The sequence below is a fragment of the Pinus tabuliformis genome, chromosome Q (assembly GCF_031772625.1).
Source record: "Pinus tabuliformis cultivar Carrire ecotype Pingquan chromosome Q, CPIR1, whole genome shotgun sequence".
NCBI lineage: Eukaryota > Viridiplantae > Streptophyta > Pinopsida > Pinales > Pinaceae > Pinus > Pinus tabuliformis.
Genome location: NC_142296.1, coordinates 667,673,304 through 667,699,251, shown reverse-complemented (window position 1 = coordinate 667,699,251; position 25,948 = coordinate 667,673,304). Strand labels below are relative to the sequence as shown.

Below are 25,948 nucleotides of genomic sequence, written 5' to 3'. Positions count from 1 at the left end.
GACTTCTTTCATATTATATTTGTCTGCTGACTCTTTTATTTAATTATGGCTTCCACTTACTTTTAATCTGAGATGTTATGGGATATGTCTGCTTTAATAGGAGTCGTTTTAAAGATGGCCCGCCTCACTAAGGATGGAAGTGCTAAGGGAGGAGCAAAGGACATGTTTAAAGATTTAGCAAGAAGGGCTCCTTTGAAGACATTAATTATCCTTGCAAAAGATCTTGTTCAAGTCATTGCAAAGGTAGGTTTGTGACTGTAGATTGCATCTTAATCTTATGAAAAGTTTGACAACCATAGTCTTGTATAGTTCTTTGGTTGGAAATGCAAGGAAACATTCATGGGATTTTTCGTTGGAGTTGTGAGGAATCATTTTTAAATGAAGCAGGATATTCCACTTGCTGGAGATGGGATGGTAAATGGTCGTGCACGTGAAAACAAGCATGAAATTGTTACGGATTCCTTTTTAGCACAATCTCATCCGATTGAAGTGGAGAGAGAGTTGAAACCTTGGACCCCCGACAAGGATGCTCCTGAAAATATAGATCTGGAAAACACTTTTCAAAACACACAGAACAGGTGATTTTGCATGTTTATTTTTTGTAATAGCTCAGTCCAAGGATGGTCTGTCAATTACTTTAGCTTTCTGTAGCAATACCTTGTGATATGGCTTGATTTTTCATGTACTTTTTTATTGGTTTACAAAGTCTTCGGCATCAATGTGCATGTAGTGCCTGTAAGAATCATAGTTCTTTATGATCTTGTGTTAATGAGCATAATCTTGTGTATATAAATTGTAATGCAAACCATTGTTGGACATCTTCCAATGAATCTCTTAGATGGAGCTTGTATGCTTGCAAAGACAAGCATGGTGATCTGTTTAAAGCAAGAGGAGATGATGCAACATCACTCTTTAATGAAAGGAGTCAAACATCTATGATTATAGTAGAGTTTAGTAATTAAGCTGATAGGCATGTCTATTTTGGAATAGGGTTTCCACAATTTTAATTTAATTATTAATAATTATTATGTGGATGGTAGGGATTTAACCTCCATGGAATATTTTAGAAGATTTATAGTAGTATACACAAATCAATGGTTGAGGTTTATCTCCAAGTAGTTGTACTCCTTTTACCCTTTTAATTAAATTGATTAATTAAAAAAATTTCATATGAACAAATGTCATATAGAATGAGTAATGGTTTTTTGGGCATGTGGTATTGATAGGCATGGTATCGGCCCATGGTATTGTAACAAAGCCTATTTATAGATTAAGAATCTCCATGGTAAAGTGGAGGTAAATCTCCATGATTAAGAATCTTGTTCCATGTTTTTTTTAAATGTATATATCTTCTTTAAGAATTTGAGAACTTTGTATTAATCAAGAAAACTGAAATACATAGATAGCCATATGCACACAGAGGGAGTTCCAGAAATCAGATCTCATCCTTCTTGGAAATACCAAGGGGGGTGGGGATGAATCAATATTTCTCTTCAATTTGTTAATTTTAACTTCACATAGAATTAATTATTATTAACATCAACTAAACATGAAGCAATCATCAACACCCTTCAATAATGCACAACAAGAAAGATAATGCAGTAGAGATTTTAGGTGGAAACCCTTTCGAGATAAAAACCACAGAACACTTCTTAATATTTGTCTTCAATAATGTACATCAATTAGCAATCTCTAACTTCCAAGATTTTTAGATCCAATTGAAGGAGGCTCCAACCCCCTGGTTTACAGTCTCCAACCCGAAGGACGCTCCAACGCCCTGGTTTACCAGCTCCAACTGGAAGGACACTCCAATGCCCTGTGCAAGCTCTATTCTGTCGCCCTGAAGTGTTCTTAGACTCCAACCTGAAGGAGACTCTACTCCCCTGCCTTGCACCACCCTACCAACCTGCTTAGTACGTTGCCACTTGCCTTAAAGGCCCTAACCTTCAACTAACCACGATGGAACACGTTTCATATGTTTTCAGATTGGATCCTCCTATGCTCAGATTAAAAACAAACTGCAATACAATATTTGGTTAATCAAATCTCAATATGTACTTCAAACCCTAACTTCAATCAAATATTCTTCTGTACCAAACCCTATCTAAACAACCTCAACAACTCTGTATTCTCTCTGCACTTTGTCAACAATCTTCTCAACTCTTTAAGCTATCAAATTCTATGCATCCGTGCCAATGATATTCAATTGTTGACACAACCCTGGTTCAACAAGCACTGTATACCTTGGCATACATCATTTGACCATGTTGCTCAACAATTTCAGCCAAGCCCTAATTGAACAATAATTTTACTCAATATGAATACCAAATCTTGTTTGTCTATACCAATTTTGTACTTCAACTGGTATAAAAGTTCTGCAGCTAAAACCCTAGCTCAACAACCAACAATGGTCAACAACACATAAAACCTTAGCAACAACTTCTCAACAACACTCTGATCAAAACCATTAAGTTGTACATGGCAAAAACCTCACATTCTCATCCACACATTAAGACTCATACAATCATACCCAGGAGAGCTTACTCATACTTACTGTCAACAAATATATATATCACTGGTAAGGAATGACAATAGCACCAATATAAACACTGACTCAACATAGTCTGCCACAATATCTTCCTTCTGATCTTGCAATAGAAATAACATAGCTATCCTCATATTTCACTACTTAGCCTCAAGCTCGATCTATGTGCTCTGACTCAACAATCTAATTTAGCACCTTCAATAACCCAGAACATGCACCCATGATAATATTTTTACCTCTAGTTGCTCTTGGATCTGCATTACATAGGTCGATCAACAAACTAGTTGCTGTCACAAATAGCAAGCACAACAAGGTCTCTGCATTTTGATCTTATTGCTTCTTCTAGTTTTCAAATTCGCTTAACATTAAGCCTAGAAACCTCAAAACAAAATATTAAATTAATTGTGAGACAAAATTCCCTATTAAGGGACATTATACATATTGTCACTATATGGCAATCTATTTTACAAATCCCACAATTCCAAATTAAAAAAAAACTTTGACAAAATGAAATTGAACCATTTTTTTGACCTTCGGTAAATAATTCACATGGCATTGGATACTTCAACTTCAAACATGCATAGTTGCTTTGACCTTCTATAGCCTCAAGACCAAATTCCATTGAGACAGGAGAAACAAACATTTTGATAAAAAAATTCCTTTCGTAGTCCCTGGGAATGTTTTCAGAGTCTTTCCAATGCATCAGAAGCCGAGCTTTTCAATGTCGAGATCAGATTCTCTTCAAAGCTTTCTCTGTTTACAAGATTCCAAGCCCTCATAACACATCATATAATTCGTGCTCTGTATTTTCCGTTACATTGTTTCTTTTACTGCGAGTCCGCTGCTTGTCTTTCGCAGTGAAAACGTATTAACCACAAGGTAAAGACACCATTCAAATATAGTTCAAATGAAATCATCAAAGTTTCACACTCCTTATCTATAGATTAAAATCGAACGAACACCATAGCTATGAGTCGAAACCCACAAAGCTTATAGACAAGTGTTGTTCTTCCTTCAAGCAAATGATATGTCAATATTCTGTTCAAATATGATCCAAATGAGACGCCATAATGTGGAAGATAATTCACTGTGCAGATCTCTAACAAAGCTCCCGTCTAGGTTTGATCTTCGCACTATGTCAATCGCTCAATCGAATTGTGTGTGTGCAACCTACGACATAACACGTAATTTGAATTCCCAATGTGTTGGAAAATCAAGGATCTTGTATATTACAGTTGACTTACCTTGATAATTTCTTGTGATGTTAGTTGGCCTTTTATTACTTTTTATTTCATGTTCATCGAGCAATTACCAAAACAATGAAGATTACGAAGAGACAAAGTACACAAGATATTGGCTCCAAGCCAGGACAAAACCCCTCCAAGGGGAAAACCTAGAAAGAATACTTAGCTTCTTATAGAATCAATTCAAAATGAGACTTCCAAGGCCCAAAGACCAAAGCCAAAATTCCTCCCAATCACCAAGTTAGCCCCTCAACAAGATCTCCTTCAAGCAAGATGAAATATTCAAGGTTGACTAAGATCAAACCTCTTCAAAGTCTGCTCCAAGATAGCTCTCGACCTCCACTTCAAATCTGCAACCTTGGCTTGCAGTTTTTGACCATGCATTTAGCCCAAAAGCCCTAGTTTTCGCACATGTGGACAGAAATAGGTCTTCTTTCGTCCTTCCTTCCTTTGCTAGGTAATTCTCCTTGCTATCTTTCCCTTTGCACTTGCTATTCTTCTTCTTCAATTGCAGATTGAACTTGTTGTGAGTGAGTGCTCCAAATGAGTCGAAGTCCTTATTTATAGCCTTCTTGAGAGGTCGAATAGGCTTCCTTTGGGCCAACTTGTCCTTGTTCGGGCCGAGTTGGTCTTGGAGAATAAATTAGCTTTCTTGACCCAAAAATAATTATTTTCTTTTGTTACAATGAGTCCAAAAGGGACTATAATACAGGACAAAAATGCTTCATTGACCTAGAAAGCCCTAGAAGCATGAAGAACATGCTTTGACCTAGACTAGAGCATGAAACCCATGCTTTGATAAATACAAATTCTTTTTCTCTTTTTATATATAAAATATACAATGTCATGTTTACAAAGGTCATTATGAAGACAAAATCTAGTGACATTCTCCAACACAATGTACAATGGTGAAACGACCTGCCAGAACACACACTAGCCATGTGCATCATTGTTTCTCAGAACTCATGACATCTCAGCCAGAGCATGATCACACATACACTTGATTCAAAGAAGGACAAACTCTTCGCATCATAAAGATTTGATGAGCCATAACACTTCCAATTGATGACTGCGTGTAGTTGGATTTCAAAACTCCTTCAGATAAGCCTTCAAAATAAAATAGAATCAATTCGCACTTCAAAACGGATCTCTGCGCTATAATGTCCAACGAATATCCCTTAGAGAAGAGATAAGCCTAGATCCAACAAAACGCATCAACAAAACAAACTGAGATCATCGACCTCTTTCTGATATATCATTATACTCTTGGCTTGAGATAGATTGATGCACTTGGAGGAGAAACGAGCCACCTTTTATAGTAATGAATGAGGCTCTTCAAATGACGCTGACATGATAAAAGGAGGGAAATCGATCTTTTAATATTTAACATTTCAATTTGCACTTTGTAGCCAAAAACAATTTTAGGTATGGAAGCCGACTTGACTACATTCTTTGCCCTTCACCATATTAATTTAATTTAAAATTTTGAACCAAATATATCTCCAAAAATAAGCTACCATGTAACATTTAATTTGGGGTTCCTTGGTCAAATTTTGGGGCTTCAACTTTAAATGAGCATATCTTCCCAACCGAGATGAACCACATGACATGCCACTTACTGTTAGAATCAATGTTGCACGAAGCGGGGGCGAAGCGGAAGCGTTTTTTGGAAGCGGGGACGTGAAAGCGTCATTTTCCAAAAATCTAGGAAGCGAAGCGTCCGCGGAAGCGTCTGCTATATATATATATATATATATTTATATTGTTTTGCATTTATACTCAAAACAAACATCCCAAATAGCAAATTAATTGTAGAAGACATGAAAACATGCATATTTTTGCATAAATCAAGATAGATATAACATCCATTGTACATTAATGATTAATTATTCGAGCATCAACCATTTAGATGCATCAAACATCTAGAATCTAGATTCTTCTCCTCTTGTCTAGCCTTTGCCTCTACCTCGATTGTCTAGGGATATTAGTCAACATTGCCCAATTTTGATCAAACTACCTAATTCAAGACTGAAAATATGGTAGAAAAAGCTTAACATGCTTGATCGATGATTTTGACTTGATTGAAAGGTAATTTTTTGCTAAGGGCATGTCGCGTGACAAAGGAGTTCAACAATTAACACCACCAACACTAGGGTACATATAGGGCTTGGTGCTCTTGATTAAATGCTAATCGCATACCTTCATACTTGATATAATCTAATGAAATGCCACAATCCCATTGATCCTGAATTCCTGAAAACTGTTAAGTCTGCTGAATTTTGAAGAGGATATGAAATTCTATTTTCTCCATATGAAGTCCAATGAGGCTGGAACCACTCTCAAACATCCTGAGTCATTTCATGGTAATGTTAAAAATTTAAGTAAAAGGATGAAAATGAAAAATAAAGGAGAATGTCACTTTTACTTTAAGAATTTAACATTACCATGAGGGAGCATCTGTTATATTTATATTTTTTTTTGCCTTCATTTGTCACCCTAACCCAAGGTGGACCCACCCCCAACAAGCAAACTCACCTAAAATAAAAAATAAAAATAAAAAAAAAAACGATTTTCTAAACGCTTTTCCGGAAGCGTACGGGAAGCGTACGCTTCCTCCTCCGAAGCACCACGCTTCCAACGCCCGAAGTGCCGTACGAAGCGCGCTTCGGAAGTGGCGCTTCTGTACCACGCTTCCGAATTTCCAGGAAGCGGCAAAAAATTCAGAAGCGTGCTTCCGGCCAAGCTTCCTAGGCGCTTCAGGGCTTGGAACCGTGGGGGTGGGGGGGTGCTTCGTGCAACATTGGTTAGAATCGACATGGCGACGACAATCAAATGATGATGATTTTGTGATTAGAAACACTGTCCTTTAGATCCATTTTTCTCAACAAATGTTGGGCATCTAGGGCTTCCCATCCTTTCTTCTAGGATGTCAGACAAATATTAAGAGCATTCACGGATTGACGTTGGCATCAATGACAACACCATACAACAAACCTTTGTCACTTATACACACTATTACTGATTACATGTATACGAAATTTCTTATATCTTGACCTCTTTTGGCTTGGAAACCCTCCATACAAGGAAGCATTAATACTTAGATGGAGGCCATACCCAAAAAACCAAGGCATATGTCACCATAGTTGTTCCTTGATCCTCCACGAGAGCTAACCCGAATGCTGCAAGAAAGAGTCCTCGAGGGCGTCACTGACACCATCACACAACTGAAGCGAGGACACCACCGTCAACCCACAAACTAGAAGACTGCCAACACCAGACCCCTCCACTAAGTTAACACTGGTAATATAAACCATGCGCAAGACAAGATGCACTAGAGTCTGGAAAAAAGACCATATCCAAATCAAAAAATACAAGCCCACGACTCTGATATGTTGCCATAATCCTAGGAATGAAAGGCCATCAAAGGGCCTACTAGAACCAAAAAACAAGTTCTTCAAAAAAGAACCAAAACTCATCACCCACCACCCTATATCATTGCTCATTGCTTGAAGAGGAGACATTTGCTAGAACTTGAGCCAGGAGGGTCTCTAACATCTCCTTCATCTAACTCACAAGGAACATGGCTCTCCACATGCATGAGGTGAGCATCAATTCTATCCAAACAGAACTGCAAGTTTCTCAACATCCTTTTGACATCTTCTAGGGAGATGAAGATGTTATACTTCTACCTGTTTGTCTCTCAATTCCAAACCCAACAGTGTCTTCAGTTGCTAATGAAGTGCAACTGAATTCAAGTACTGCTTCTTTCTACCCTTGGTGTGCCCAAGGTCTGACACCCACCTTGCTAGATCCTCTAGCAATTTAGAGTAAGACATAGACTGCCTCTCCTAGTCAACTTTTATCTCTAAATCCCTTATCTCCTGGTGCATTTTTGGCGGAATTGTGTTGAAATACGTCACCACCGAGTTGTGAATGACGAGCCTTGCCCCCCTCTGTCCCAGTTGAGTTCTTCCACCGCCACCCCATTTACTTCTCTGTCTCTGTCTTGGCGGCATGTCCGAGTCGTGAAGAGACAGTTCTGGTTCCCTTTGGAGATTTTCCCTACTTCGGAAAGGACACACAGACTGACCCAAACCCCCCTCAACCAGGCCTGAACACCAACACACAATATCATCACAATAACACCAAATGAAGGGTTGAAATTTTGACGACAATCTACCTGAGAAGGAAAAAGGTGACTCAAACTCATCCACAAACTTAATTCCCTCCACCATTGGACAAAACAAACACCACCCCAAGACTGTGGACCTACAATGACCCAACGAATAGAGACCCAACTTCAAACCCCACTCATAAACCCAAACTTGATAAGCAAATAAAATTGCCCAATCCAATCTGTTAAATTTGGACAACTAGGTCCAAACTCCATGTTCTGATGCTCAGATTAAGAGGCTAATATTTTTGTTGGATTCCTCTTTCTGAGAGGTGTAAAATCCATATAAAAATAGTCTTAATCCGATGAGCGGAACTTATATTTTGAATTTATTATTCTTAATAAATTATATGTGCTAGGTCAGCCAGTTTTGTAATGTAGGCTCACATGCCCAACAGATGTGTCACACACCCTCATTGATGGATATATATACAGGTAAAGTTGGAGAGAATTTGATGATAACACAACTCACATGCTAGGGTTTCTGCTGCTAGGGTTTCGCAGAAATTTGACCAGTGTTGAGGGTTGTTGTGACACATGCTGGTTAGAGGGTTGTTGTGACACATGCTGGGCTGGCTGACCAAAGGAGACTTTGCTGGTTGAAGCATCCTGCTGACCGCCGAAACGAACACATACATTTTTCTTGTTTCTGATTTGTCTTCTATAAGATCTGCTTATATGTTCTATCTGCATTTTACTTATCTACTTGTATGATTGCTGTGAGAAAAGTGAAATTGCTCTTAGCATAGAACATCTACAAAACTTTACACAATCCCTGCCACAAAATCCGACTGAAGTGTAACAATCCCTCTCCTAATCCTTACCATAACACCAATTAAGAAGAGGTGGTTAGTATGCTGACCCAAGATTCGAGGTGCCGTTATGGAAATGGGGTCTAAAAATCTCGATCTCTTCAACCCACTTAAAGTCTGAGTTAGACATCACCGTTGTGTTCGTCTCGTCAAGACGAATCCGAGAATATACAATTTTACTTCAATTCGGCCTCTATAATAAAAGATGTGACCATTGCAATTCTGGTGAATTAGATAACACCAGATCATCACCTCAACCACGTGGCTATACCCCTTGGCTAGCCTCCCAGCACCACATGGCTATTGGTTAATGGATGCTGACCCGTTCATGGGTTTGGGTTCCACACCCCGCGCTTTGCATTAAACTGCAAATGCTTAAACATATATGCACCAATATATGTGTGTGTGTGTGTGTTCCAGCCGCTTGATGGGCCGTTATTTGCTGCCAATCTTCCAGTCTCTCGAGCTTTGTTACCCGACCTATTGCCATTGCTCACTTAACGTTTGCTCCAAGGCTGACCCTTCGGGTTGACCAATTTGTGGTTCCACATATCTCCAATGAGCAACTTGCCGGGCGTGCGTGTATGCCACTACAATCCGGGCTTGTGTCACTCCACTCCTCCTTAATGTGTGCTCCTTTCTATACTTCTAGGAAATAACCTCCGAGCTTAAGTGTAATGTGGGGCCACACTGCTCAGTGCGCAAATTCTTGTGATTGGTCGATCACCGGCGTCAAATTGACGGCCTTGCCAACTCAGCCTGGTCATTGTGGCCCTGATTCTTCTCCTTGCGTGAGCTTCTGTGGGCTTTTAGGATGCGAAACCTTCGAGTTTACGACTAGATCATCTCCTAAAGGTTTTAATGGCAAAAACACAGGACACAAGACAAAGGCTTGTCCATTCAACCCTTTAAGATTGCTGTCTCCTGGTTTCCTCAATAGCTTATGGAGAACATGTTGATCTCAGTCTAGATATCTGAAGGCCTCTCTTGAAGGTCCAACCAACACAACAAGCTTACAACGACTATTGAAAAGCATATGATATCCGAAAGGAAACAAGGGATTCCCTCATCAAGTTCAATTACCAGCCTAGACCCTAAGCACCACCACTTAACCCACTGTAACACAAGGCTGCAATCATCTCATGTCTAGATGAGAATTAGAGGCAACTTATTAACATAAGTGCCCAGTACATGAATACCCACTATGGAGTACCAATCAAACTGATCACCATGACTAAACTAGTCATTCAAGTAGGGATTTTTTCCGTGCCATCTCCGCACAGAGACAACACACTCAGCCTTGAGACTTCAACCTTAACAAGAGCATAACAAGGATGCATCTTTGTATGGAATACATAGCTTTAAAGTCAATTCATTCAAGCTCATAAGGTTGTGCCTTGCACAACAAAAAATTTAAATTTATTAGATTGAGGCCTCGATAAAATGGATGTATAGCCCCAACACGGGGTATGCATCACTGGAGACTTGAAGAAGACCCTCACATAAAATACCAGGTCAATAAGAATAAAAGAAGAAGAAATCCTCCATGGTACCACATTGCAACACAACCATGCAACGCAAGCTTGAAATCAATAGAGTCATCATATTGCAATAAAGAAGAAGAATGCTCATGCTAAATAATTCTACACTTAGCCATCATCCTTACACGCTATCACAACACCCTTAAAACAAGGACATGACATACTGGTCAATCCTATAAGTATGAATTACACAGCCATATCTCATGTATTAATGAAATCATTTCAACTAGAAATACAAGGCTCATTCATTAACATAGAGAATACATTAGAAACACTTATCTTATGAATCTTTTTGGGCAACTGAGATCAGGACTACAACTCTCCACCCAACCATGGACAAGTTGCAGTGAAGTTTTTCTCGCAGCTGTCACCCCTGCACCACATTCCATTGCTTGAGGTAGAGTGCTCTCAGAGGAGTTTCAAACCAACACTTCAACTCTAACAGGGTTTCTCGAGGCCGCTTCACCTCAACCCATCAACTAGCAAAACCAGGTAATCACGGTGAACCATTTCATGGATATACATCCATCTTCTACTCGGGAGATTTAATCAGTGTCATTAGCTGAAACAGGATGTCTCAAGGCTACCATACCTTCACCCACCAACTATTCAACAATTTCCCATCAGGAAGGGAACACTGTTTATTATACAGAGGGACTTGCAGATCCCAATATTTCTAGGGATTTGGACACAGAGCGTTTCAATTGAGATGTGGAGGAAGATATAGTTAATAGCATGGAGGGCTTATTAGCTATGTTACCTTTGAAGGAATAAGAGTGTACTTTCCAACAGCCTAGCGAAATCTTTCACCTGTGTTCTCAGCGCAATCCATGGAACTACCTTTAGGTGTTGTCATCCCACTAGCCTTGGGTGCCTCCATTTTCAAAGGTTATCAACCAATGTAGCCTCTAGTGAATTTATCAACCTTATAAGGCAGAACCACTTCTATGTGATTATTAGTTAGCAAGCCTCATGGGCTTCTTAGCTAGCTATCATCAGAGTTTCTCTTCTCCTAAACTCTCTCAATCCTCATAATGTTCCTTGCCCTCTCAACAATGTGCTTTCCCTCAGGAGCCTCTAGGCCTCTTCGTTTCATCTTCCCTTCTCTACCTGTGTGTATGAGTCATGGGTGTTTTTTAGATAGACCTTTTAGCTTGTTCTGCTCTTTTTCGTAGGAACCCCTTAGCTTCCCTTCTTGTTTTCTCACAGGAGCCTCTCGACCTCGTCTTCTTCTCTATGTGTGTCGAGTCCCCTCCATGTGTGAGAGAATGTGAATGAAGAGTCCCCCCTTCATGCAGCTGAGAAGTCGTCAATAGAGAGAATCCTCCTCCTTTCCCCCTTTTTTCTTTGTTGTAGCTGAATGGACTGCTTCCTCCTTCTCGATCATGATGGTTTTGTACCTTTTGAGTGGTCTATGTGGACCAACTCCGGGGATAATGTAGCCCATACTCTCTTGCGTGCTTTGGCCATACTGCCCTCTTCCTCCTCCTCCTCGGTCACGATGATTTTGTCCCTTTCGAGTGGTCTACGCGGACCAACTCCAGGGACGACGCAGCCCATACTCTCTTGCGTGCTTTGGCCATACTACCCACTTCCAATGCTATCACTTTTCATTAAAAGATATCCTTTCTTGGCTTGTAATTTTGCCCAAAAGACACATGGGCTTGCCCTTCATTTTAGCTGAATTTAATACACTTGGGTATGTAATGTATAGAAGGGAGCAATCGTGGTACATGAGGTGCCTCGACCTTGATTTTTCCACCCTTCTTTACATGCCTTTTGCCTTTTTATGATTTTTCTTTAATTAATTGCTTGAGGCTCAAGGGGTAAGAGCATGATGTGTGAGATATAGCAGTGGATACCCCCTTTTAAGGTAGGGCAGTTCATTGCCCACCAGGGGTTGGGACAATCATGGGTTCCTATATGATGAAGGAGGCTCATAGAGCTTGTAGGAACCAAGGTGAAGGCCATGATGATGGGGTAGAGCTCATGTATTGGCTTTTTCCCATGTGCTAAATGTGATTGCCCCGACCATCTTTTGCAGTTTGTCGTACATTTTCCTATTGAATGTTGCCAATTATGCTTTTACTTTTCTTTTTATCTGCATCAACCTCTGGGGCATCATTCCAGGCCTGACCTAAGGTGTGGGCAAGGGGAAAGGGGAGAGCTAGCCCTATGTGGACCCAGTGGAGGAATGTGGACCTAGTTGGGGGAAATGATGAATGGGGTTATAATGAATGGGAAGGGAGCAATATATCTGGATGAGGGAGCGGGACCACACAACCAAAATCAGGGTTTCCCATGAAATACCATTCCTAAAGCCAAATGGTCAGTAAAAGAGATCCCACGAGACTAGAATCCAAGGTTAACATTGAAAAAGGGGTCTAGGGGACAAGAGTACAAGATAAAGGGTTTTTATTTATGTTTGAGCGTTCTTCCCCTTGTTATCCCCCAGCCCTGGAAATAGATGTTTGTGATGATGTTCATTCCCTTAATCTTGATGAAGACTTGCTTTCCCCTACGAAGAAACAAGAATCATGTTTTTTCCCCAAATACAATGGTAAGTCCACTTTTTGTTTTCCCAATGACCAAAATAATATTATCCTAAATATGTCTTAAGTCATTTACTTCTCCTTACCCTGAGGATGATAGGCCCAAGATAGTTCTTCATCAAAGACTCATATATTTGATCATTGACATTTCCATCTCCTGGTTAGAGGATCAAGTTCAATCCTCTCGGTTGGTGTCTTTTCCTTCTTCCAGGGTTCCTTTCTATGGCATATGGGTCTCTTGTTTTCCCACCTCCTGCCCTCGTAACCCCTCATATCATTGTTTCCATTTATATTGTCGAGTCCATTGCAACAATAATCATGGAAGCATGCATTCTTGTATTGATCAATTGACATGTTGGTTGCATTAGGTCTATGATTATACCTAACACTTGACTTTGTATGTTATACATGTTAGAGTAGGATGCATTGCATGCTGATTTCTGCATTAGAACTAACGTCATACGATGTCTCTCATGATAGATTAGCTGCATCTAGACTTAGAAACTGCATTTGAAAGATTACTTCTATAAGTCGATTTTATGGGTTTAATCCAAGCATGTGCGATCATGAGATGTCGTGAAAGCATGCTGGCCTTTGTTTTTCATCTATTATATGTGCAAGTAACAGGTCTACGGTAACCAAGAGATTGCTGGAGTTCTCGTGATCTCTTGTTCGAGCAGCGTTGTCCACTTTCCGAGAGATCACATCCTAGTTGGAGCCAGATGCTACCCACCATTTTGTGGATGATATCCCTAGGATATTTTTTTTTCGAAGATGGTCCTCAGCCGGTAGCCAACAACCCCTTGCAGCCACCAACTAGCTCGTTGTGCCATTTCTCCGCTTCTTGAGCCATCCATGTGGTCCCTCACCCATCTATCATGATCATATGTTTGAAGGTGGGCCTCCCGAACCTAAAGGTATGCTTTGTCATTGGTAATTGAGTGTTGTAGTTTGCTTAGGGCTCAAGGGGTAAGAGCATGATGTGTGAGATATAGCAGTGGATACCCCCTTTCAAGGTAGAGCAGTGCATTGCCCACCAAGGGTTGGGACAATCATGGGTTCCTATATGATGAAGGAGGCTCATAGAGCTTGTAGGAACCAAGGTGAAGGCCATGATGATGGGGTAGAGCGCATGTATTGGCTTTTGCCCACGTGCTAAATGTGATTGCCCCGACCATCTTTTGCATTTTGTGGTACCCACCATTTTGTGGATGATATCCCTAGGATATTTTTTTTTCGAGGATGGTTCTCAGTCGGTAGCCAACAACACCTTGCAGCCACCAACTAGCTCGTTGTGCCATTTCTCCGCTACTTGAGCCAGCCATGTGGTCCCTCACCCATCTATCATGATTGTATGTTTGAAGGTGGGCCTCCCGAACCTAAAGGTATGCTTTGTCATTTGGTAATTGAGTGTTGTAGTTTGCTTATCATGGATACTTTTGGGCATGGATTAATGGGGGAATTTAGTGGGAAGAGTAGATTCCCCTAGACCTCTTTTGGATGTTAACCTTGGACCCTAGTCATGTGGGATCTTTTACAGACCTTTGGGCTTTAGGGATGATACTACATGGGAAACCTTGATTTTGGTTGCGTGGTCCTGCTCCCTCATCCACATATATCACTCCCCTTCTACTCGTTATAACCCCATTCATCATTCCTCCCACCTGGGTCCACATTCCTCCTATTGGACACCTAATCCTCTAAGGGTTGGTGTGGAAGCTGAACAACCAAAGGGAGTCCAAGGGACCACTTGGAATATGAAACCAAGGGTCACTCCTATGTATTATAAATATGTATCATTGTGAATAAGATAAGCAATCTAATGTTTATCTTTCATATTGCCTCCGCCATGTATGTGTTTAACATGGTATCAGAGCGGGCGATATCCTGCCCTGCTCATATTTGAGCCACTTGTTTTATGGCCTTTCTGTGCAGGTCAGTTCTGCCATCAATTCTGCATTTCATAAATGTTTTCTCAGCTAAATTCTAGTTGCAATCTCTGCTCACATTTGCACGTAGTAACGCTCTTCCTTCAGTGTTAGTCCTTCCTGCATTGCATTTATTTACCTCTCAGTTTTTGTGCCTACTCGAATAGTATGTCGGTGGTCGTTTCTTTGTCAGTGTGTCAGGCCTGAAACCTCCTCAGCGCTGTCCTCGGTAGTTTCTCTGCTGGTGGAATGAGCGCGGTAGTTTCATATTGATTTTGTGGCATCTCTCATGTCAGTTCTGCCCTTTCTACTGCTTGTCAGAACTTGAGCGTTTTATTCCTCACTGTGCACCTGTCCATAGCGCTCCATTAATTTGTTGTCTGTTAGAAATTCGTTGCCTCTCCTTTGCATACTTGTCTCCTAAAAACGCTTTCTTCTTTCAATTATCTACCCTGTGAAGTTGCATACAACCACATTTCACTGCCACATTGGCTGCATTCTTTTTGCGTAACAGAGTTGTCCATTGGAATGAAATTCAAATTCAAAAAGAAAGGGCAATGTTATCGTGAGATTTAAATTACTTTTTCCGCACAAAGTGCTGATGAATTATAACCCAAAACAATTGTCATATTAGAGGATTATCTCTAATAACTCCTCATCATGACTCATGGGAGAGGAATTGTTTCTTCTGTGAGGTTCTTTGTTTTCAGAGCAACTCGGTGCCACAAGACACATGGAGGAAAAGTATTTAAGGGAAGAGGTGTTGAACAAAGGTAGAGGTAGGTTATCGATGTAAGAGCACAAAAGCAGTGAAAACTATTATGCGACTGTCTAGAACAGAGGTATCAATCGTTGATCTGGCTTAGTTTACAAGATAACGAATGTTGTTTTCTTCTTTAGAGCTCCAAGAACATATGTGCAAGGGGTATGAGATGGTATTATGGTAAAGCATTTTTATGATTCCCTTATTTGATCGACCACTTTAGTCGTTTCATATTCTCCAACAAGGTTCTTTATTACACCCTCTAACTTGTGACACATATGAGTCATTGAACGTGGAAACTAGAAGTCGTTCTTGTTAATGGACGTCAGTTAAGGAATACAAACCATCTCGCGTTGAGTATCTGTGCAGTGAGCATGTTCAATCTCTGCATTTGTAGCTATGTTTGAACAATGACAATATGCACAGTGCATACAATGTGTGTGCAGTCTTTGTGCCTCCATTTATGGTCTGAATGAGTATTGTTGGCGTCAAACAACATGATTCGAACAGAATCAGAATCAGCTCAAATGGCCTTTTATGATGTAAGTTGAAAAGTTTGTCTCTAGAATCTGTGTCTGGAACTATGGCGCTTACGTTGACTATTTGATTCTCCATTTAATAATGTAGTTTTCATCGTTGGCAGTGGAGAAAATAAGTCGCCTTTAAGGTCATAATCGATTATTTGAAGGATTTGCATGTCATCGAAAGCTGTTGGATAGAAGAACTTTGAAGAGTATAGAGTTCCTTTCGAGCCTCAAAGCAAAGCAAGTGCCTCTTAATATATGGCTAATTATAGTGAGGGATTATTTTTAATAAGGAAAATTGATGAGTTCCCACAAATTATCGAGGAAGGATCAAGTCAAGAAATTGATGAATACTTTTCTGATGTGAGGTATAGGTTGGTTATATCTGTAGTGAGTAATGTTGGTCGCTCTATTTAATTTTATATGCTGGTCATGAGTGAATTGTTATGCATATGTAGTGGATTACAATCATTGTTGCTTGTTGGTTGGAGGATTAAGTCTTTGTGTTTAAGTCTTGGTATGTACATTGAATATAGCTATTGCACACTAGTTATTTGGTGCACATTTACAGAGGATATTGCAGTAACATTGAATTGTGAGTGACTGTTGCTTCTTCCTCATTGGTTAATAGTTGTGATCGGTTTCTTTAAAGTGTAAGTTTGATAATGAAGAAAATGACCAGACTTGATAATGCATTAGAGTTGTTAAATACTCTGATACATTCCACTGTTGATGAGATGGTTAAGATCAACAAAACCTCTCTTTCCAATATTAAAATGTGTCTACAAAATGCACAGGAGAATATTGAGTTTTTGCAGCTTGAGACAAAGCTACAACAAGAGGAGTTACAACAGAAAAGACATCCTTCTGAACTTGTTCAGAACAATCCCTTATTTGACTTTGAAACAGGATCCTATCAACAACCAGCAAGTCATCAAGTCAGTAATGTTGAGTTTGATCCCCATCAAGTGCCAATTTCAAGAGTAGTTTTGCATAAAGATGCAAAAATTCAGTCTGCACTTCCCAAGCAAATCATCAGACCTCGAGAAGAACTTGTCCACAACAAGCACAGAACAGGTCTTGGATATGATAAGGAGGTTTCCTTTCATATTCCAGATTACTCAAAGCCCATTCAGTTTCAGAGTGCTGGATTCCTTCATGACAGTTCACCTTCGGCTGTTCTAGATTATGCTCCTCTTCCACAACCACAACAATAGATTGTGAAATGCCAACATTGTGAACAAGTTGGCCATATGAAAGATCACTGTTTTGATCTTCATCCATGTAAGCATTGTCATAAAACCAATCATTCTTCAAACAGATGCTTCAGAAACAAACCTCATGCAAGAGCAAAGATTCATCTTGGATGGATCGCTTCTTGGCAATGGGCTTCAACAACCAAGAAGATATTTTGCTCATACAACAGGATTTGTTCATGAATATTGAATAGTCTTGCAGTTGAATTTTCTCCATCTTCTCACCTTGTATCTGACAGGGTGGAAATGATGGTCATCTACAAGCTTCAGAGCCACATCAAGTGAGCCTGAGCCACAACCCGCCATACCAGATTCAGAGTTGTAGCCAGAGACAAAGATGCCCCTGAGCATGCCTTAAGTTGGTGATGCCTCTTCTAAGAATTGGGGACACTTCCCCTAGCAGAAGACTTCAGCTTCTTGCCAGTTTTGGAAGAGTTTCAGGAATTGCATTAAGCATTTCAGAGTTGGTGGTAATCCTTAAACCATCACATGTTGAGACCTCTCTTTTCATGTTGAGGTTCTCCCTTTTATGCGGGGTGAAACCTCCCTTTCATGGTTGAAGGTTTCCCTCTTCAAAACATCAGGAGCACTTCTTCTAGCAGAAGACCTCAGCTTTGTGCCAGACATGGAAGAGTTCTGGGAACTGCACTAAGCATTCTAGTGTTGGTGGTCATCCTTAAACCACCTCCCTTGATACCAACATTTCAACAAGCACATTCAGCCTAGTGCTGCCATGCATTTTTGCACATTTTGTATTACAACTCTCTTCTTGGACTCATACATAACCCTTCGGATCAGGGGGGGAATGTTGGACACCTAATCTTCTAAGGGTTGGTGTGGAAGCTGAACAGCCAAAGGGAGTCCAAGGGACTACATGGAATATGAAACCCAGGGTCACTCCTATGTATTATAAATATGTATCATTGTGAATAAGATATGCAATCTAATGTTTATCTTTCATATTGCCTCTGCCATGTATATGTTTAACACCTCCTTTAGGTCCACATAGGGTTAGCCTTTCCCTTCCCCTCACCCACACCTTGGATCGGGCCTGGAATGGTGCCCCTGAGGTTGATGCAACTGAAAAGAAAAGTAAAAGCATAATTGGCCACATTGAACAGGAAGATGTACTACAAAATGAAAAAGACGGCTGAAACAAACACATTTAGCACTTGGGCAAAAACCAATACATGAACTCTACCCCATTACAAAATGCAAAAGATGGCCGAGACAAACACATTTAGCACGTGGGCAAAAACCAATACATGAGCTCTACCCCATCATCATGGCCATCACCTTGGTTCCTACAGGCCCTAGATGAGCCTCCTTTATCATTCAGGAACCCATGATTGTCCCAACCCTTGGTAGGCAATGAACCGCCCTACCTTAAAGGGGGTATCCGCTGCTATATCTTACACATCATACTCTTATACCTTGAACCCTGAGCAGTCAATTAAAGAAAAATCATAAAAGACAAAAGGCATATAAAGAAGGGTGTAGAAATCAAGGCTGGGGCACCTCATGTACTATGATTGCTCCCTCCTATCCATTATATACCCAAGTGTGGGCTTCCCTTTTATTAGCTACCCTTGTACCCTAGCATGTGGCCCAGTGTTGCCCCTTTCATTCCCTACTCCATTCATCCCTTTACCACATGCCACCTCCTTCTAAAGGATGTACCTTGGCCATATTATCCCCTTTAGAAGTAGAAACCACCTAATAGGATAGTTGGTTAACCCCATTTGGAGCTTGAAGACATTAGCACATGCCAATGCCCATTATGGAAGGGCATGCCATTATGAAGTCCCCACCTGTTGTCCATGGTTTGTAAGCTCTTTTACTCGATTCCCTTGATGGCTTGTTGTACTGGAAGGCTAGGGGACACATTGGATCTTTCCCAGGATTGCAGGTGGTCTCCATCTTGGGTTTGGTCTCCCAATACGGGGTCCTAACCCTCTAGAGGGTTACATTGGCACATGTAGGGTGTGTGTTGAGAGCCATGGGCCTCCACAACAATAGACAACATTCAATGGATCCCCAGAGATGTTCAGAGATGGCTCGATATTCACCTATTAAACGAGGAAGAGGCACTTAGTTCACCTTTGCTTAGCCAGCCCCATAGTTGTACCATGCACTTGGCAGATAACTTAGGACTTGTATGCTGATGTGGCATCACTTACACCATCATCTGAGCCCTTACAGATGGTCTACAATCATCTTTGACCTACTTGGAGGCTCATGAGGTTACTTGTTTGCCTTCACAACCATTGGGAGTACTACAGGTTTATTATTTGGAGAACAAGGGGCCAACTTCTTGTCCACTACTTTTGGGAGTCACATTCGTCATTGTGGCACTTATGGACTTCATCAGGCTTCTTAGAAGGCCCAAAGACATGTATTATTGGTCATTCAACCTCTTGAGAGGCTTATTCTTTTGTTTATGAGCTAGTTTGGTGGGCTTGTCACCAAAAGTTAGTTGTTTTCCACATTATTTTATTTTATGGGCTAATGTAGGCCCAAGCAGCGAAGTCGAACTCATTAGAAGTGTATAAATAGAAGTGATGAGGATTCATTTTAGCATCATCACTTGCATTTGGAACTAGTATTCCTTTAGAGATTTTCGCTATCCTTCTTGGAGGACGAATTTTTGGAGCATGGAATGAATTTTGATGTTTGGATAATTTTCATGCCTTGGAGCTTCTTGATGGCAAGTTTTTGGATGGTTGGATATATTGTTGTACATGTAAGTACATTTTAATCTATTCTTTCTTTCTAATTTTGTCACATACATTGTTGCTGGGATTTCGCTATACTAGGGCTTATTTGCTACATCTCTTATGCGGAGCTGTGGAAATTTTGTTTCTGGATAGTGAATGCTTGGTGTATGGGCCATGTAAAATGAATGAATGTTCCTAGGGATGTTTCATTACTGAAATTCATCTTGACAAGTCATTTATCTTGCAAAACGAAGTATAAAGTCTTTGGAACTGCTTTTGCTGCTGCCCTAGTGCCAAGTGAAGTTGTCTTTGAGGCCTCCTTGACCTAGAAAATTCAAAGATCCATAGTCATAATTCTAACTGACTCTAATTCCCCCAAAGGATTAGGCATTGGTCCACCCAAAGGTGATCACCTTAAACCTATTTTCCTTCTCCCCTTTCCTCTTCTCTAGGTCTAGTCCTCTAGGTCACATAGGGCATCAATTATCTCACAATCTAGCCATCCAAATACTTCGATTTTTGGTCCACACCTGTGCTGGTGTGTCCTCAAGAAGCCCTCCAAATTTCATGAGATTTCGATGGTGGGATCTTGAGATATTGCAAGCCCTAGCTCAAAGACCAATTCTTTGCCTTGGTTTCCCTTAAGCTAGAAATCTCACTGGGATCCTTGCATTGCCTTCCATTGAAAATTCATTCATGGATGCCTTTCCCCTCCCTAAATAGGTCAAGCATATCATTGGTTGCTAAATCCTTTCCTCTTGACCTAACCAGGGTCCACTTGGTCTCGTGCGGTCCCATATCTTATCAAAGTCGACTCTTTAAAAACCACTTGGGAAACCAAGTTCCACAAGGATTTTAGGGTTTAGGAAGCTTCTTGACAAGTCACATTCCCTAAGCCAAGCCCTCAAATCCTTGCTACCCTATCCTAGAGAACCTTGCACCTTGCTTAAGAAGGAAGCAAGTCCCACTTTTGAGTCTCTCCTAGGGAAGGGTCATTGAGATCACCTCACATCCATCTTACTTGATTTATCCTTCATAAATGATTATCTATATATCGGGTCTCCCCCATCAGTGAAATTCCGTAAAGAGTAGGAAGCTTTAGCTATGGTGATAGTGGGCTTTAGCTTCATTGTTGCTCTTGACCTAGCAAATGCCCCTCTAGGATCCCTACTAGTTTGAGAGGTAACAATACACAATCAGGTCCATTAAAACTACTCAGCCAACCCATGACTGGTATTTAAAACAATCAACTACCTCAAGCAATCTTCGACCTCAAACATTGGAATCCGTGTCTCTCAGCGATTTTAATTTATAATTATATAATTACAAGGGTTTTATAAGGGGAATTAACTTGTAAGGTTGTTACATGAAGCCACCACCAGAATTGCCAAGTTGACCCAAACCCAAACACCAAATAACCCTAGAGAACTCCTGAAAAATACACGACTTCAAAAGGCAATTGATGTGCCATGGCTGAGACACACACCCTTTAAGACCCCATTTACCACATAGACTCAACGAGACATCTACCAATACTAGAAAAAGATCAGAGCAGACGAAATTAACTTATACGCTGAGTGCTCCAACGCAAATTGAGATGGTTTGAACCAATGTTGCATGACTCGTACTCATATAAGATTCGGCAAGGCATCGACTCGTCTACTCGTATAAGACTCAGGAACAACCCTTATAAGACTCGTCAAAATACAAAAAAACTTAAAATGTGGTAAATTTTAAGCACAAAAAAGAAACTAATGACAATTCCAATCCTTATAAGTTTTAAAAACCACAATATATGTAATAATTCATAACATCATCTCATATCTATAAAAGTACAACATAACATATTCAATTTTTGTAAGCAAAACATTTAGATACTGAATAAGAAAAGGACTCATGATTCCATAATTAAAATAAAAAATGTCAGCAAGTTCAAAATTCAAATACATATGTCATAAATGATAAATGATTGTCTCATAACAATCTTAATGATTGATTCGGTGACAGACACTTCCTCCTCCTCACCCTCTACCTCCTCTTCCTGTCTTATGGACATATAGGTGGTCTCTGGAACTCCTCCTGTCTCCTTCTTTGATGTGATATTTAGTTCATGTATTTTGTGTTTTATCTTGTTTTCTCCTTGCTTTATGTTTTGGGGTAGCCTAGGGCATCCCTACAAATTGTAATTTCTGATTGCACTTCCTAGCCTCATCGACCTACTTTTTGGTTATTTGCCGGATATTTAATATTTGTTGGTCTTTTGATTGTCTTTTGATGGCAGAGGAAGGCTTCCACTATTACAGGAAAAATGATTTTTCAAATACACTGCTTACATGGCCTGACATGAATATGATGTTGGCTTTTTGCTCTGGTTGTTAAAACATTACGGGCATCTTATGAGAGCTAAGCAACCATATTCAAACTTTAAAGACATACTTGTCACGTGCTGCATGTTGTCAGTGTTTTTATTTTAAATATTAGATCTTATCCCCCCCTTTGTGAAGAATGGATTTAATTGCCATTTCATTAAATGCATTCTTCATTTTGGCACACCTAACCACATGAGCTTTCTGTCTATCACATTCAAAACATGAAGGCTCTCAACTTATTTAGTAGACATTTGATTCACTCATTGTATTGCTGTGGAACACAGATAGTATTGCAGTGGAACTCACATAAATACCTTTTCCTATAAAAAAGATTGGCTGCCTAGAGCTCTAGATGTGTGTTATTGAGGCAACATGTTTAATTTAAGTACATGGATTTTATGAAAATTCATCGCTGTTATGACATGTTACCCAAAACTTTTCTCAACAGTTTTTAAGGATAAGATATACAAGTCCTATTTATGAGTTACTTGGATGGATCCTCTTGTAATATTTCCCCCCAAATTTATGCATTATTTTAATGGTTTCATGATTCCTCATTCCAAGATATAATAAATTCTTTTTGGACTAAATTTTGCCTAGGCCACCTCTGGATCTACTGTTAGCAGTTATAGGAAGAGACAGATCATCGCTTCATTAGATCGGAAGATTGTCAGGCCTTGTACAGTTATCATCTGAATGAAAGGTCATTCCTAGATAACTAGAAGGTAAGGCTCTTCTAACTCTTTAAGGGGGAGAAATAAAGGGTCTCTTCAGACCTACCTAAAGCTGACTATAGGAAGAGAGAATGGACCTCGTGACTGTCAGGAAAGGGCCGACCTTCCACCACTTAATTCACGGATAACCCTTCCTGGAGGGGTCTCCAGCTCTATCTGTAAAAACCAGAACCTGGGGATCAGTTATCTTTAGATGTCCAGTTTTGCGATGAGATTCATAGTGAGTATCATAAGCAGTTTAGGCATTTTTGCGGAACCATTTCAACTTTGATATATTATAAGGACTGGAGATGTGTGGCCCTCTTCATCTGTGAGATCACTTTAAACAGAAAGAAACTCCTCAATAAAGTTGCTCCTAAATAGATTGTTTAGTATTCTCATACCATCCTTCTTTCAGCATGAGTAACTCTAGGTGGAAAAGTCCATAAGATCTACGTATTATGTTATCAATCAAACAGAACTTCGCACAGCACTGACCACACCACTTTCTTCATCTTGCAATGCCAGCATTGGAGCAGCCACATTGCTCTCATCCCCAGCTTCTTCTTGACCTTGGATTTTAGCAGTGGAGGTTGTTAACTATTCTATCTTTTCTGGATCACTAGGGTCTCTTCATGTTCTCAATTGCTTGCTGTTTTAGCTTAATACTTGTTTTATTGTTGCTTATCTTTGTGTATTCGTTGGGTGGATTCCACTGCCTTTTGTCCTATTTGTAATTCTCTACAGTAACCTTTCTTGTTATTACGAACACTAATATGATTTGTATTTTAATTTAACCTTGCTCATTTGAGGTAAATTCCCTTGTTGTTTGACTTTGTACAGTTTACATGTATTGGTTTTCATTTGCTTCTCCTCAGCTTCTAAAATGCTATCATCCACCAATGGTGTGTTGGTGTCTGACATAAATTCTCTTGTCTGACATATTCATTTATATTTTGAATTTCATCCTACATATATGTGTCATATAACTTGTGCTGATCCACATTTAGCACTGGATAAATCCTAACTAAGGTGACAAGTCTAGTTTGAAGGGGTTGCCGCCTAAATCCACACTGGGGATTATCGTGGAGAAAGGCTCTAACTCCACTTGGTGTAGCCTTGGGGGCAAGTTGCAAGTTGGGGCTGTTATCCAATTCCCAGCTCCTTCGTCTATGCTAACTCCTAGCGAAGCCAAGGGTGTACCCTAAAGGATAAAACTAAGGTTTGTTTAGTGTTGTGCTAAGCAAGTTTTAGGAGTTAAATTGAATTACAAGGAACAATCCACCATTGACAAAATAAATCATATCGTGAACTTCAAAGCATATAGATGATAGGCATTAATGTTTAAGCATCTGTGATGTCTCCATTTTTATTCTTCTTCATAGTACAACCAGGGTGGATTTCCAGGACCAAGGATGGCCAGGTCAGTGGAGCAGGTTTATGTCATCAGGGGTCTCGATGGAGTTTTGAGGAGCTTTTATGGGATTTGATGGCATTCACTTGGCATATTCTATCCTCAGCACAATTTGCCTTTCATTTCGTTGGATTCCGACAACTTTCAAAAATCAACAATATTATTGGGCATAACTTAATTAATTATGCTCGAGGTGGCATTCCGGGGAGATTAATTAATGGAACACCTCAGTCTAATAGCTCGTTGGAACTGGAACGAGAAGATCTACATGATGGGACTTTTGGATGGGAGTTTCAGTGACGTGAGGAGACACGTTGGCCAATTAACTCTTTTCCAGCATTAAAAAGAATATTTTAATTAAAATAAAAGAGGGAAAGATGCTCCATGATTAAAATAATAATAAATAAAAGATTCTAGAGGGGTCCATCAGATCTATAAAAGAGGAGGAGGAGGCCATTGGAGTACATCTTGGTTTTGATATTGTTTCTTGTATGAGAGGCCGAGAACCCGGTTCTCTACTCCATTGGTAGCCCCAGGACGAAAAACCTCGGGTGATATAGAGAGCTTGGGCGAGCACCCATCAACCCTTGGCGGATTCATTTAGAATCCACAGGTGTAGTGATTGTTTTTCTGTTTCAGTTTGGAGACCGGAGGGTCATTTCCAATTATTGTATTGGCATATATCTATATATAATTTGCTGCATTTCTCATTGTTCCTCGTGTTGTGATTTTTAATGAGAATTTATGCAATTTATAGATTTATGGTTTGGGTTTTACATGGAAATCTTTTGGTAAATGCATGATAGTTTTATATGAAGTGCTCGTTCCAAATTTTCCTCAATTGGGACATTACAGTGGTATCCAAGCATCGAACTTGGCTCAGCCTGCGGGTTCGGGTTTTTAATTTCAATTTTAAGTATTCGAGGGTTTATTTTGAACGTGCCAAATTCTATTTGCCGAAGAAATTTGCCTTGGGTGTTAAGAGTTCTACAAAATCTCAGTTGAAAAATACTAGACAATTTCTTTGTGGATTTGTCGATTACTTAATAATCGTCCAACGAATTTGAGAGTCAAATTGTAAAATGGTGTGAGCAAATTTTGGGCCAAGGCAAGGTGTTGTGGAAAGCAAAATTAGTAAAAAGGGGCCACACTTCTCTAGCCGGCTAGTGGATTGAGTTGCATCCATTAATTTCGTGGCGATGAAGGCCATCCGAGAAAACGCTAACCATATAATATTTGGCGGAAGTTTATAATGGGCCGATTTAAATAGGGGGCAAAGGTTTAATTGCCTTGAAGTTCTTGAGGCCAATATATTTGCAAAATCTGGGAAGATCAATTGAAGCCGAAAACTCTTGTATATCCCTGATGCTTGTTCAACGAATTTATAAATTGAAGG

General features: G+C 40.0%; 1 protein-coding gene across 4 annotated transcripts in view; it reads left to right on the top strand.

Moving 5' to 3' along the window:
- LOC149221316 (uncharacterized) overlaps window positions 1-25,948 on the top strand; it is a 289,929-nt gene that overhangs the window by 18,529 nt on the left and 245,452 nt on the right. For all 4 annotated transcript variants that reach the window (XM_089385073.1, XM_089385075.1, XM_089385072.1 and 1 more), the window contains exons 3-4: window positions 101-243; window positions 388-578. In XM_089385073.1, coding sequence (XP_089241199.1) covers window positions 101-243; window positions 388-578 — 334 coding nt within the window. The remainder of the gene's footprint in view (window positions 1-100; window positions 244-387; window positions 579-25,948) is intronic.